We start from the raw sequence: 15562 nt of genomic DNA, 5'->3' as shown, positions 1-15562 counted from the left end.
CCATATATAATTAAACAGGGAAAGGTGAAGAAAACTGATTAAAAATGCCCAAAGGGAGAGGGAAAAATACAGCAAAATTTTAAAAAGAGTATAAAAGTAGCAGTATAGGGGCACCTGGGTGGCTCAGTCATTTAAGTAGCTGACTCTTTATTTCAGCTCAGGTCATGATCTCAATGGTTCATGAGTTCAAGCCCCACATCAGACTCTGCGCTGACAGTGCTGAGCCTGCTTGGGATTCCCTCTCCTCTCTCTCTGCCGCTCCTCCTGCTTGCACGCGTGCTCTCTCTCTCTCGAATAAATAAACTTTAAAAAAATTAAAAATGTAGCAGTATATCATGGTGACCAAGCTTGTGGACTCAGAAGCCAGTCTTTGTGGGTACAAATCCATTCTTTCCATTTGTTGTGTTACATGAGGCAAATTCTTCTAATGCCTTTTCTGGTCTTATTTTATACATTTAAATAATAGGAGTAATTGTATCTCTCTCTCTCTCTCTCTCTCTCTCTCTCTCTATATATATATATATATATATATATATGTATGTATATAAAGAACATATATGTTCTCTCATATATATATATAATATATGTTTATTTATTTATTTAAGGGATCTCTACACCCAACATGGGGCTCAAACTTATGACCCCGAGATCAGGAGTCACACACCCTTCTGACTGAGCTGGCCAGGTGCCCCTATATATATTTTTTAGCATGGAATGGCATAGTCCTTTTTTTTACAATCCATGTAAAATCTGTACATGAGCCTGCTGTGTAGTAATAGCTTAACATTGCTTTTAAAAAAACTATTACTTTTGATTCCTTAGAAGAATGTTGAATTATTGGATGAAAAGAGAAAGACTCTAACATTGGACAAGAAATTTCCAGCTACATGGTGTTTATAAGAGACAGCCAAAACAGATTCATACACGCTGAAAATAAAAAGACGTTTTAAAATGGTATCACAAGAAAGTGTTAACAAAATAGTTTCAAGTGTAGCAATAATATCAGACAAATAGGAAGCAAGGAATAATATTAAATAAGGCAAAGGGATTAAAATTCTGTATCACTATATGGGAAGAAACTAAAATGAGTGGAACAAAAGTCAGGAATAAGAGAACAAGAAAGCAAAATAAATAGGATTTCTTGAATATGAAGGGAGCAGTGAGTTTAAATATTAAGCATACAAATATGTTAAACATAAATACCCTAATAGGAAAAAGCTACTTATTGTTGTACAATGTTAATTTTTTGGTTTTGATAATTATACCGAGATTCTATAAGATGTTAATATTTAGGGGAAGATGTTAACACACTGAAGGTCTCTATACTATTTTTGCGTCTTCTATGGTAGATTGTAGTTAAAAAGTTAAGCACTTACAGAACCAAGGCAGATGGCTAATAAAGAAAACAGGGCAGAATATTAGAATGAGTCTAATTACTCTGATCAGTGAAATATGAGAAGTTACTACTTTAAAATAACTTGGAAAATAAAAATGAGCTTGTTGAAATTAAAAGCGTAATAAATGGGCTGGATGGAAGAATGAATACAGTTTATTTAAAAAAATTTTTTAAATGTTTATTTATTTTTGAGAGAGAGACAGAATGCAAGCGGGGGAAGGGCAGAGAGAGAGGGAGACACAGAATCTGAAGCAGGCTCCAGTCTCTGAGCTGTCAACACAGAGCCCCACGAGGGATTTGAACCCATGGACTGCAAACCCATGCACTGCGAGATCATGACCTGAGCCTAGATCGTGACCTGAGCTGAAGTAAGCTGCTTAACAGACTGAGCCACCCAGGCTCCCCAAAATGAATACAGTTTAAATGCATATGTTGAACAGGAAGATAGATCTGAGGAATTTTTCTGGATTCAGTGCAGTTGACAGCTATGAAGCAACAAATGAAGGGCATGGAGGATTCTGAAGGTCTACTATGTTCTCATCTTAGAGAAATTCCAGAAGGAAAGATCAGCCAACACAAGGGGAGGAAAACACAGAAGCCTATTCTTCATCCCCCGCCCCCCACCTCTGTCCCCAGCTACAGACCAATGGGAGTCCACTAGTCCAAGGGGCCACAAATGGTCCTGAGTGGTCATGTTGGCAGCTGTGGCAGAAGCAGACACCCTAATAGGTGGCTTCTGGGAAAGAATATTTGACCAGACAGTCTCACAGTGCCTGTGAAAAGTCAAAATGCACAGACTCTTTGGTGAGCAATTCCAACCTAAAGCAAAAGTCACATCACATAAATGAAAAAAGGTAACACTTTAAAAATACTCATTACAGTGTTGCAGTGAAATCAAAACACTGAAAATAATTTAAATATCCACCAGTAGGGAATGGGTAAATAACCATGGCTCATCTTTACTGTGAAACTAAGCAGTTTAAAACAAATTTTTTAATGTTTATAAGAGAGAGAAAGTGCGTGCAGGTGGGGGAGGGGCAGATAGAGGGGGGAGACAGAATCTGAAGCAGGCTCCAGGCTCCTGAGCTGTGAGCACAGAGCCCCACACGGGCTCAAATTCACAAACTGCAAGATCATGACCTGAGACCAAGTCGGATGCTTAACCAACTGAACCACCCAGGCGCCCCCAAACTAACCAGCTTAAAAAAAAACTGAAATACTTGTATGTACTGAGATGGAAAAATTCCCAAGAAATAATGTTAACTAACTAAAACAAGTACAAAACAGTATGTGTAATTTATTTAAGCAAAGCAAAACTACGTATTTCATTTATTTATTTATTTATTTATTTATTTATTTATTTATTTAATTCCTTTATTTATTTTAGAGAGTGAGAGTGTGGGAGCAGGGGAGAGGGGCAGAGGGAGAGGGAGAGAGAGAGAGAGAGAGAGAGAGAGAGAGAGAGAGAGAGAATCTTAAGCAGGCCTCACACTCAACACAGAGCCTGACATAGAGCTCAGTCCCACAACCCTGGGATCATGACCTGAGCCAAAATCAAGAGTCAGGCGCTCAACCGCCTGAGCCACCCAGGCCACCCCAAAACTACCTATTTCTACATGTTTTATACTCAATATAAATAAGTTCAACTCTTAAAAATGTACACACTAGTAACAATCACTTAGAAAATGTAGTATATAATCACAATATAAACTATCATACAAATAAAACCTTAGACAGGTCTAAAAATAAGTCTTGGAATAAAGCCTGAGAAAAGTCTAGAAAGAATAATGGTAGATCTGTATAAATAAAAGTATCAAATTTTACTGAAGGACATAAAAGACCTGAATAAAGGGAAAGAGATAACCCAATTCTAGATAGGTAGGTTTAGTGTTAAAATGTCAGTTCTTTCTAAGGTAATCTTTAAATTCTAGGCCATCGCAATCAGAATGCCAGTATCAATTTTTAAAAATAGAATTCACTAGCTCATACCAGTTCTCAGTTGGAAGACAAAATGGGCCCGAAGAGCCAGAAGAGTTTTGGAAGGTAATTACATTAATGGAAAGACTTGCCCTATCAGGAGCCAAATATTCCATAAAGCTTCAGAGTGGTATTGGGATAGGAACACAAATGTAAAGAGGACTGGAAAGAATGGCTGTTCTGTAAATGGTGTGTGGACAGTTGTTTATCTGGGAAAAAAAAAACCAGTTACATCTCTACCTCACACTGTGCTCACTTCAGCAGCACATAACTAAATTTGGAATGACAGGCTCCGTAGCCCAGCAGTTAGAGCACTGGTCTCATAAAATTGGAATGACAGAGATTAGCATGGCCCCTGCTCAAGGATGACACCCAATTTCATCTCTACCTCACATGGTACCCCAAAATCAACTCCAAAAGAAATTTAAGAATCAGAACTCTAACATAATTAGAAGAAAATAAAGGGTTTTTAAAACAATTTTATTTAATGTTTATTTATTTTTGAGAGAGAGGGAGATACAGAATCTGAAGCAGGCTCCAGGCTCTGAGCTGTCAGCACAGAGACCGACAGGGGGCTAGAACTCATGAACGGGGAGGGGCTCATGACCATGAGCCACCCAGGCGCCCCTAAAGGTGTTTTTTTTTTTTTAAACGAAGGATGAAAATACCTTTGCATGTAAGAAACGAAATTCAGAATCCATAAAGGAAGAGAATGATAAATATAACAGCAAAAACTGAATATTTTAAAAGTTCAAAGACGCCACCCCTTCCACCCAAGATGTGTAAATTGAGATTAAAACCTCTGGGACCAATTCCAATCCAGTCAAGGGAGGAGAGACTGGGGACTAATATCCCCCTCAGATCCCCGTAGAAGAGAGAGGTGTGCCTAGTACAGACTGGGAAACCTGACTAGGCAAAGGTATGGTGTAAAATAAAGATAGCGGAATAAAGACACCGCCTTAGTTGGCACATATCCCACCCTTCCATGCTCTCCCCTCCCCAGCTCCTACCAGGCTCCAATTCTGCCCTCTTCCCAGGTATCTCATATTTAAAACATTCCGGAAAAGACAATGATTTCTTCTGTCACAGCCTGGGGATCCTGCGTGGGCAAAGGTGTGGAGAAGCCCGTCCTCTCTCCTCCCCTCCTACCCCACAACAGGTACCCCGGACCTGCCCCCTCTTCCAAAATCCCAAATGCCCTCTGAGAAGCGAGCGAAACAGCCAATCTAGCTGGGAGAAGGGCCAGCACGCGACAAATACTTGCGGTAACCAGGGGCAGACGAGTGAGATTAGCGCAGTGATTTAGGAAATAGTCCCGAGACTAGAGAAAACTCCACTAAGGAAATCGGCACATTGGGACCTCATAGGGAGATGAGCCAGTAACAGAAAAATTCTCGGAGAAAGGATCTAATCAAGACCTGAAAGGCCCTTGGTTCCCAAAGCAACGCTTCAGCGTCCCTTGGTGCGGTGGATTCCCTCCCAGGGACCTTTTGCTGTTGCGAGGACCTGCCCCCACCGGTCACTCACAGCCTGATTGGCCCGCTTCGCAGGCCTCCCCTTAGCGCCTTTGTTGTTGGAAGGTCCAGCCTTAGGAGCGCTGGTCTGTCAATCATGGTCTCTTTCCGTCCTCCTGTCCCTCAAAACCACAGTCCAAGTGCATGGCACTGTCTGGACTTGAACGCAAATGCCCAGATCAGAACCAGAGAGCCAGTCTGCATGATACTGTTACCTCTATTTGGAAAACAGTCGCGGAGCAGAATAGGGCTCTGAATTCTGTGGGTGGAGATTGGAGTCGAGTGGCTCGCGGGTCCCAGGGGAGGAAACAAACAAACGCAAGAAGGCCACAGACCCTTTGAAATGGAAATTTTAAACTGTTCCCTCCAAAGAGAGTTCCAGATACCTACATAAAAGGAGTTTGCTGAAATTAAACCCGTTGGTCATGGCTTCCTATAAGCGAAGCGCTGCGCCCAGAACTGAGGCAAACTGGAGAACATTAAAATGGCTGCAAACCCTGGGACTTTACTGACAAGTTATTTGAATCAAATGCAAAGCCCTGCTACCTGCCCCCTCTGTACTCTGATTGCTGGTTAGAAACCTGCAACTTGCCCCTGGATTTGGTTTTTGCAGAGAAGGGGCCCTTCACCGCAAGCGTCTGATTTTATTCATTAATATCTTCTCTGTCCATTTCCTTTATTATTTATGATTTATTATCCCACTGGTAGAGACCTGCCGTGTACAAAGTCGAGTCTCGGAGTTTACGGGTCGTAACAAGGCCAGAGGGTCTCCTGCGCCGAGTGCAAATCTCCGAGAAGATGAAGCCAAAAGCGCGAAACATGATTGCAAGCCGAGATGCTGCGCCCAGGGCAAGCGTTTTTGCCCAGGGTCCCGCAAGAAACTTTTGTTATTGTTTGTAGGTGGGTGGCCGCAAACGCTTTTTATTTGTCAAGAAGAGGAGAACCCCTCTTCCCTTGCACATCCATTGGCTAAGGACTCTATGTTTGAGATACCTTCATTCTTCCCTTCTTCTTCGGTGTGGCCTTGAAACCGAGTACAGTGTATTAACATTTAATCGGGTTTGCCTTTGACCACCGTTTCCGAAAGCCCGTCCCCACGCGAAGGCACAGGCGAGCGCGGGGCCGGAAGAAGCCGTACTGGCAGATGGCGCTGAGCGTTGTTGCACATTTTTGCGTTGTCCCGGCAAGAGACCGCCCGACGAGGGACGCAGCCACCCTGAAGTCCTCCGGGTGCGTAGTGCGTGCCTGGGATTTCAGCAGTCTCGAGGGTTCCAAATCCCAGAGGTAAACCTTCAGCTCTGCCCGCTCTAACCGGATTTGGGCGCCGTCGCAGGGACTGCTCCACGTGGTTTCCCGACCACCGACTGGCAGGGTCTTGATATTAAAGGTAAAAGCGAGCATTTTTCAGTCCACCCGGGTAAAACATCCTTTTATTTTTCGGCAGCTGTTTTTTGCAGGACGCCCTTCAGGAACAGTTGGCCAGTGGTGTCAAGTTTATTAAATAAATTCCTGGTTTAGAATGTACTGATACTATAGCGCCCAACCTTTAAAAAAATTCCATTCTCATTAGCTCTATTATTTAGTGGAATGTCTGTGATAAGGACAGCCAGTTATAGCAGCTTGGGGGATTTTATGTTAAAACTAACTCTTAGTTTTGGGGCGCCGGGGTGGCTCCTTCGGTTAAGCGTCCAACTTTGGCTCAGGTCATGATCTCGAGGTTTTGTGAGTTCGAGCCCCGCGTCCAGCTCTGTGCTGACAGCTCAAAGCCTGGAGCCTGCTTCCGATTCTGTGTCTCCCCGTCTCCCCGTCTCTCGGCCCTTCCCCTGCTCGTGCTCTGTCTCTCAATAATAAATAAATGTCAAAAAAAATTTTTTAAACCCAACTTTTAGTTTTGATTGTCCTAGGCTTCATAACATTTATTTTGAGAAATTGCCGTGAAAGGCACAGCAAGTTACTTTGGAATTTTGTTTGTTTGTTTTAAGGGAAAATAAGTTACTGAGTTTTATATTTTAGTAATAATTCCCCAATTTCTTTAAAATCTTATTTTTTGGGAAGAGATATATAGAGAGTGGTTTTTGTAAAAGGAACAGCTAGTTAAGGAGATTTAGAGATTTTTGTTTTGTTTAAAAAACAAAAACAAAAACCCCTGGTTTGACTCTTTTAATAATAGGTAATAGCACTACCTTCCCAAATTGACCTTCCCACTACCTTCCTTTAAAATATTACTCAGTGGATCTCTTATTTTGGTAGGATTTATTTCATGACTTTGGGTGACAGACCTCATATAGGCTTAGGTCCCTATGCCAAATGAAATTTTTTCCTTGGGAATATTGCATTTTCTTCTTTGACCATGCATCAGTTTAGAAATGTGTTTACTGAGTTTTCATTTTCTCCTTTTTCTTCTGCCTTGTCTAGCTCACAAAGCAAATACTAACCAAAAAGAATAACTTGATGGATTTGGAGAGATATTTTGATTGTACTTATCACTATGCGAGGTTGATTTTTACTCATTGAGCATCGGGTACAGTCCTGGGAGGCCAACAGCCTCATTCAGATCACATATCCAGCCTTTATTACCTGTCTGACCTTGAACCTACCAATGAACCTCTCTGTGGCTTTGATTTGTCATAGGGAAAATGGTAGCATTCAGAGTAACTGGCTGCCAGGTTCACATTGATGATCCAGGGGAAGTGCCTGCTCCTTGCTGCCCCAACCTTTGCCCTGTTAATTGAAGAAATACTGCTAAAACACTTCCTGGAGGTGCATTTACTCTCCTAATGGCTTATGCAGAAACCCCTTCACATTTTCAGTTGCTTCCTCTGCTTTTTGTCATTCTTAACCCACCTCACTTGACCTTGTGTGATCTTAATTGTGTGTGTTTGCACTGATAGAATTTTGGCTTACCTTTCTCTTCAAAGCCTGATTGCCCACCTCCTACCTCTGCCAGAATGTGGAATTTCTCAGGACCCACTTGCAACCCATCCCTAGAGTCTTGTATGATTCCTCCCCCATCCCCATCACTGCAACTTTATTGATTTAATATTTCATGGTGGGCATCCCCTCCTGACTTTGTATTATGTTAAATTATATTGAGTTTCTGTGCTGTGTTACAGTTCATGGAGGCAGGTGGGCCTGGGTAAGATTTTGCCTTCTGCTCCTGAAGGAGGGTCACAAGAGTTGTTGAGAGAGATGGGGAGACACTGGACTGATATTTATTTATTTATTTATTTAAATTCCAGTTAACATATAGTGTAGTTGATTTCAGGAATAGAACCCAGTGACTCATCACTAGCATATAACACCCAGGGCTCATCCCAAAAAGTGCCCTCCTTAATGCCCATCACCCATTTAGCCCATCCTCCCACCAACCTCCCCTCCAGGAACCCTCAGTTTGTTCTCTGTATTTAAGAGTCTCTTATGGTTTGCCCTCTTCTCTGTTTTTATCTTATTTTTCCTTCCTTCCCCTATGTTCATCTATTGTGTTTCTTAAATTCCACGTATGAGTGAAATCATCTGATATTTGTCTTTCTCTGACTGACTTATTTTGCTTAGCATAATACACTCTAGTTCCATCCACATTATTGCAAATGGCAAGATTTCATTCTTTTTGATGACTGAGTGGTATTCCATTCTATATATATACATCTTCTTTATCCATTCATAGTCGATGGACATTTGGGCTCTTTCCATAGTTTAGCTATTTTTGATAGTGCTGCTATAAACATTGGGGTGTATATGCCACTTTGAATAAGCATTTTTGTATCCTTTGAATAAATACCTAGTAATGCAATTGCTGGATCGTAGGGTAGTTCTATTTTTACATTTTTGAGGAACCTCCATATTGTTTTCCAGAGTGGCTGCATCAGTTTGCCTTCCTACCAGCGGTGCAAAAGAGATCCTCTTTTTCCGCATTGTCACCAACATCTGTTGTTGTCTGAGTTGTTAATGTTAGCCATTCTGACAGGTGTGAGGTGGTATCTCATTGTGGTTTTGATTTGTATTTCTCTGATGATGGGTGATGTTGAACATCTTTTCATGTGTCCATAAGTCATCTGGTTATCTTCTTTGGAAAAGTGTTTATTTGTGTCCTCTGCCCATTTCTTCACTGGATTGTTTGTTTTTGGGGTGTTGACTTTGGTAAGTTATTTATAGATTTCGGATAACCCTTTATCCGATATATTATTTGCTAATATCTTCTCCCATTCCGTCAGTTGGCTTTTAGTTTTGTTGTTTACTTTGCAGTGCAGAAGCTTTTTATCTTGATGAGCTCCCAATAGTTCTTTGCTTTTGTTTCCCTTGCCTCTGGAGACATGCCTTGTAAGAAGTTGCTGCAGCTGAGGTCAAAGAGGTTGTTGCCTGTTTTCTCCTCTAGGATTTTGATGGCTTCCTGTCTTACATTTAGGTTTTTCATTCATTTTGAATTTGTTTTTGTGCATTGTGTAAGAAAGTGGTCCAGTTTCATTCTTCTCTATGTCACCATCCAGTTGTCCCAGCACCATTTGCTGAAGAGACTGTCTTTTTTCCATTGGATACTCTTTTCTCTTTGTCAAAGATTAGTTGGCCATACGTTTGTGGGTCCGTTTCTGGGTTCTGTATTCTGCTCCGTAGATCTATGTGTCTGTTTTTGTGCCAGTACCATCCTGTCTTGTAGTACAGCTTTAAAGTCCAGAATGTGATGCCTCCAGCTTTGGTTTTCTTTTTACTTTGGCTATTCGGGGTCTTTCCTGGTTCCATACTAATTTTAGGATTGTTTGTTCTGGCTCTGTAAAGAATCCTAGTATTATTTTTTAAATTTTTTTAATGTTTATTTATTTTTGAGAGAGAGAGACAGAGCGTGAACAGGGGGAGGAGCAGAGAGATAAGGAGGCAGAATCAGAAGCAGGCTCCAGGCTCTGAGCTGTCAGCACAGAGCCTGATGTGGGGCTCGAACTCACAAACTGTGAGATCATGACCTGAGCTGAAGTCGGACGCTTAACCGACTAAGCCACCCCACCTAGGTGCCCTTTGAATGCTAGTATTATTTTGATAGGGATTGCATTAAATGTGTAGATTGCTTTGGATAATATAGACATTTTAACAATATTTGTTCTTCCAGTCCATGAGCATGGGATGCTTTTCCATTTCTTTGTGTTTTCTTTCATTTCTTTCATAAGCTTTCTATTGTTTTCAGCGTACAGATCTTTTACCTCTTTGGTTAGGTTTATTCCTAGGTATCTTATGATTTTTGGTACATTTGTAAATGGGATTGATTCCTCAATTTCTCTTCCTGTGGCTTCATTATTGGTGTATAGAAATGAATCTGGTTTCTGTACATTGATATTATATCCTGTGACTTTGCTGAATTTATGTATCAGTTCTAGCAGTTTTTTGGTGGAGTGTTTTAGGTTTTCCATGTAGAGTATCATGTGACCTGCAAAGAGTGAAAGTTTGACTTATTTGCCAATTTGTATGCCTTGTATTTCTTTTTGTTGTCTGATTGCTGAGATTAGGACTTCCAGTACTATGTTGAACTAAGTGGTGAGAGTGGACATCCCTGTCGTGTTCTTGACCTTAGGGGGAAAGCTCTCAGTTTTTCCCCATTGAGGATGATATTAGTTGTAGGCCTTTCATATATGATTTTTATGAAGTTGATGTATGTTCCTTCTATCCCTACCTTCTTGAGGGTTTTTAATTAAGAAAGGATGCTGTATTTTGTCAAATGCTTTTTCTGCATCTATTGAAAGGATCATATGGTTCTTATCCTTTCTTTTATTAATGTGGTTTATCATATTGATTGATTTGTGAATATTGAACCAGCCCTGCAGCCCAGGGCATGATCAGGATCCCACTTAATCATGGTGAATAATTATTTTAATGTACTGTTGAATTCAATTTGCTAGTATCTTGTTGAGAATTTTGCATCCAGGTTCATCAGGGACTATAATTCTCCTTTTTGGTGGGGTCTTTGATTTTGGAATCAAGATAATTCTGGCTTCATAGTATGAGTTTGGAAGCTTTCCATCCATTTTTATTTTTTTAGAACAGTTTGAGAATAATAGGTATTAACTCTTCTTTAAATATCTGGTAGAATCCCCCTGGGAAGCCATCTGGCCCAGGACTCCTATTTGCTGGGAGATTTTTGATAACTGATTCAATTTTTTTGTTGGTTATGGGCCTGTTCAAATTTTCTATTTCTTCCTGTTAGTGTTTTGGTAGTGTGTGAGTTTCTAGGAATTGTCTATTTCTTCCAGATTGTCCAGTTTGTTGGCATATAATTTGTCATACAATTGTTTGTATTTTTGTGGTGTTGGTTGTGATCTCTTTCATTGTGATTTTTATCTATTTGGGTCCTCTCTTTTCTTTTTAGAAGTCTGGCTAGGGGGTTATCATTTTATTTATTCTTTAAAAAACCCAGCATTTAGTTTCATTGATCTGTGGTATTTTTTGTTTGTTTGTTTCTATATTGTTTATTTTTTGCTCTAATCTTTATCATTTCCCTTCTTCTGCTGGCCTTGGGCTTTATTTGCTGCTCCTTTTCTAGCTCCTTTAAGTGTAAGGTTAGGTTGTGTATTTGGAACCTTTCTTGCTTCATGAGATAGACCTGAGTTGCAATGTACTTTCCTCTTAGGACTGTCTTTGCTGCATCCTAAAGGGTTTGGACTGTCATGTTTTCATCTTCTTTTGCTTCCATGTGTTTTAAAATTTCTTCCTTAATTTCCTGGCTAACCCATTCATTCTTTAGTAGGATGTTCTTTAACCTCCATGTATTTGGGGGCTTTCCAAATTTTTGTGTGTAATTGATTTCAAGTTTCATAGTGTTGTGATCTGAAAATGTGCATGATATGATCTCAATCTTATTGTACCTGTTGAGGGCTGATTTGTGACCCAGTATGTGATCTGCTCTGGAGAATAATCCATATACACTCGAGAAGAATGTGTATACTACTGCTTTAGGATGAAATATTCTGAATATATCTGTTAAGTCCATCTAGTCCAGTGTGTCATTCAAAGCCATTGTTTCCTTGTTGATTTTCTGCTTAGATGATCTGTCCATTGTTGTAAGTGGGGTATTAAAGTCTTCTACTACTATGGTATTATTATCAGTGAGTTTCTTTGTGATTAATTGATTTATATATTGGGTTCTTCCAAGTTGGGAGCATAAATATTTACAATTGTTAGCTCTTCTGGATGGATAGACCACTTAATTATGAAATAATGCCCTTCTTCATCTCTTGTCACAGCCTTTGTTTTAAAATCTAGTTTGTCTGCTATAAATATAGCTACTCCATCTGTCTTTAGACCTCCATTACCATGATAGATGGTTCTCCATCTCCTCATTTTCAATCTGCAGGTGCCCTTAGGTCTAAAACAAGTCTCTTGTAGGTGGCATATAAATGAATCTTACTTTTTATCCATTCTGATACCCTATGTCTTTTTTTTTTAACGTTAATTTATTTTTGAGAGAGAGACAGAGTGTGAGTGGGGGAGGGGCAGCGAGAGAGAGGGAGACAGAATCTGAAGCAGGCTCCAGGCTCTGAGCTGTCAGCACAGAGCCCGACACAGGGCTCAAACTCACACACTGCAAGATCAGGACCTGAGCCAAAGTCAGCCGCTCAACCAATTGAGCCACCCAGGTGCCTCCCCTCCCCCCCCCCCCCGCCCCAGTCTTTCAATTGGAGCATTTAGTCCATTTACATTCAGAGTGGTTATTGACAGATATGAATTTAGTGCCATTGTGTTACCCGTGGAGTTGGTGTTTGAGGTGGCGTTCTCTGGTCCTTTGTATTCTTTCATTGCCTTAGTCTTCTTTTTTTTCCTCCACTCAGTCCCCCTTAAAATTTCTTACGGGACTGACTTGATGGTCATTAATTACTTTAGTTTTTGTTTGTCTGGGAAAGTCTATATCTCTCCTTCTATTCTGAACGATAGCCTTGCTGGATAAAGCGGTCTTGGCTACATATTTTTCGTATTCAGCACATTGAGTCTTTCCTGCCACTTCCTTCTGGCCTGCCAAGTTTTCAGTGGACAGGTCTGCTGCTACCCTTATGTGTCTACCCTTCTAGGTTAAGGACCTTTTGTCCCTAGCTGCTTTCAGAATTCTCTCTTTATCTTTGTATTTTGAGGGGAGTTGATTTTGAAGAGAGTTCTCTGTGCCTCTTGGACTTGAATGACTGTTTCTTTCCCCAGATTAGGGAAGTTCTCTGCTATAATTTGCTCCAGTAAACCTTCTTCCCCCATTTCCTGCCCTTCTTCTGGAATTCCTATGACACAGATATTATTTTGTTTCGTGGAATCACTTAGTTCTCTTAAGTCTCCCCTCATGATCTAATAATCTGCTTTCCCTCTTTTTTTCAGCTTCATTATTTTCCATAATTGTATATTATTTCACACATTCTCTCCTCTGTTTCTTCAGTCCTCATTGTCAACTGTGTCCACTTTATTTTGCATCACAGTTACAGCATTTTTTAATTCATTCTGACTAGTTCTTATGTCTTTGATCTCTGCATCACGGGTGTCTTCTATGCTTTTTCCAAGCCCAGCTAGTAGTGTTATGACTATTGTTCTAAATTCTTGTTCAGATATATTGCTTATATCTGCTTTGAGCAAGTCCCTGGCTGTGATTTCTACTTGACTTTTCTTCTGGGGAGAAGTTTCTGTCTTTTGCATATTTTAAAGGTTTGTTATGTGTCCTGCACCTGAGAGTACTACCATATTAAAAAGCGGTCATACACTGTCCAGGGCCTGGCACTTCAAGAAGGGTTTCTGGTGTATGTTGCATGCACTCTGCTGTTGCATTTTTGGCTTCTCTTTCCCACTGGTCAGTCCCCTGCAGAACTCCTCCTTGCTTGTAGTGATGGAATGTTTGGACCTTCAAGTAGGTGTGCTTTGATTTGTTTGTTGAAATAACCCTGGAAACAAAGGAAAAAGGGGGGCAGGGAGCCTGATCCCATATAAAGAGAAAAATGAAAGGGGAGAAAAGAAGGCCAAACAGAGAATCAAAAAACTGTAAAACTGATTCCAAAAAAACAGAAAGGGAAAAAAAAGTACAAGAAAAGAAAAAGAAGGAAAAATAAAAGAATAAAAAAGACTGATTCCCCCCCCCAAAAAAAAGAGAAAAGAAAAATGAAAAAAAGAAAAAAACAGATAAGAAACTATGAGCCTGAAACCAAAAGAAAAAAAGGAGGAGGAGAGAAAAAAAGAATTGTCTTTTGGCGCATGTGGAGTGCTGGCTGTGATGGTCTGTAGGAGAGGCTGCCTGTGTTGGCTCAGAGTCAGTCTTGCCCCAGTAAATAAACAGTTGCCAGGCACAGAGTGGCAGGGTTTGGTGTTAAGCGATCCCGCCTCCACTGGGGGCTTCTGTGTTGCTCTCTGAGGTCCCACAGTGTTGATTTTGGGGGGGAAATGGCACCACCCAATGTCTCGTCCCTGCCCAGGGATCTCAATCCCTGCTTATTCATACAGCCCTAACAGAATGGCGAGGGCAGTTAGCTTGCCCTGCACCACAGTTCTCCTGCATTTTTTTATTTGGTGTGTGGCTGGGATTCAAAACCCAAAGTGTTTCTTAAAAATTTTTAATGTTTATTTATTTATTTTGAGAGGGGGGTGCAGACAGAAAGAGAGAGAGGGAGGGAGGGAGGGAGAATCCCAAGCAGGTTCTGCACTGTTGTGTAGAGCCCGACACAGGGCTCGATCCCATGAACCATGAGATCATGACCTGAGCCAAAACCAAGAGTTGGAGGCTTAACTGACTGAGCCACCCAGGCACCACCAAAACCCAAAGTCTTAAAGGACCCAGCAAGGCACGGATCTGCTCCCCTTATCTGGAGTAGAGCCTCTCCACCCTGCTCATGAAAGGCCTTTGGCTGGCACCTCCAGGGTCTCTTGTCCTTGGGGAGGCAATATAACCTTTTCCAAAAATGCTCCAGGAAGGGGACTGTTCTCTCCCAGTGCACCCTGGAGATCTCTACACCACACTATGCACTGTGGGGGCAGCTCCCTCCTCCCCAGGAGCACCCGCCACAGCTCTTCTCTGGAGAAAGTCATGCACTTTCACAACCCCAGAGTTTGAGCTCCAAAAGCTGTTTGTAAAAAAGATCTGGGACACTCAGTACTTCTTTCTCCCCAGTCTGTGGTCCAGAAAAGTTTGCCTGTTGTGCTAACTTGATGCCACACTAACTCAACTCTTTCTCTCTTTTTTGACTTTCCATGGAAAGGGTTCCTTCCCCCTCTGTGGCACTGCCATTTTTTCTCCCAGTTCACATCCACGCACTTCACATCTGCCAAGCTGTCTCCCTCCAACTGTGGAGATCTTTCTGCCACTTTCAGTTCGATTTCTTGGGTGTTCCAAGTGATCTGACCTCAATAGAGCTGTGTTTGAGAGACAAGGAAAGCCTAGAGTGCCCCTACTACTGCGCCATGTCAACTCCTTGGACTAATAGTTCTTTAAAGGTTCCTCTAAGAAGGAAGAGACTGAACCTTCTCAAGCAAATCTTGTTTTTTATTCTTTCAGGTCTGAATTTTGGGCAAATCTTGTAGAGATTGAAGAGGTAAGGCTAAGCTTTCAACATTCACACCAAGAAAGGCCCAGGAGATGACTTGGGCTGTAGTTCGGGGTGGCAAAATGGTAGATGAGTGGACAACAGGAGGACTGAAACATAACCCAGAGGGAGAAGAGAAAATGCCCTTCAGAAATCAG

General features: G+C 41.3%; 2 protein-coding genes across 2 annotated transcripts in view; one reads left to right on the top strand and one right to left on the bottom strand.

The window, feature by feature from the left end:
* LOC106980266 (zinc finger protein 585A) overlaps nt 1–15562 on the bottom strand; it is a 404538-nt gene that overhangs the window by 221940 nt on the left and 167036 nt on the right. The window lies entirely within an intron of this gene.
* Nucleotides 1–15562, top strand: part of LOC106974760 (uncharacterized) — a 98225-nt gene that overhangs the window by 46824 nt on the left and 35839 nt on the right. Inside the window, 4 exon segments of the mRNA XM_027044792.2 lie at nt 4463–4638; nt 4857–4973; nt 5596–5787; nt 5975–6171. Of these exon segments, the coding sequence (XP_026900593.2) occupies nt 4463–4638; nt 4857–4973; nt 5596–5787; nt 5975–6171 (682 nt within the window).

The sequence above is a fragment of the Acinonyx jubatus genome, chromosome E2 (assembly GCF_027475565.1).
Source record: "Acinonyx jubatus isolate Ajub_Pintada_27869175 chromosome E2, VMU_Ajub_asm_v1.0, whole genome shotgun sequence".
Taxonomy (NCBI): Eukaryota; Metazoa; Chordata; class Mammalia; order Carnivora; family Felidae; genus Acinonyx; species Acinonyx jubatus.
The sequence above is the reverse complement of the archived record's forward strand: the minus strand, read 5'-3'. Positions and strand labels throughout refer to the sequence as shown.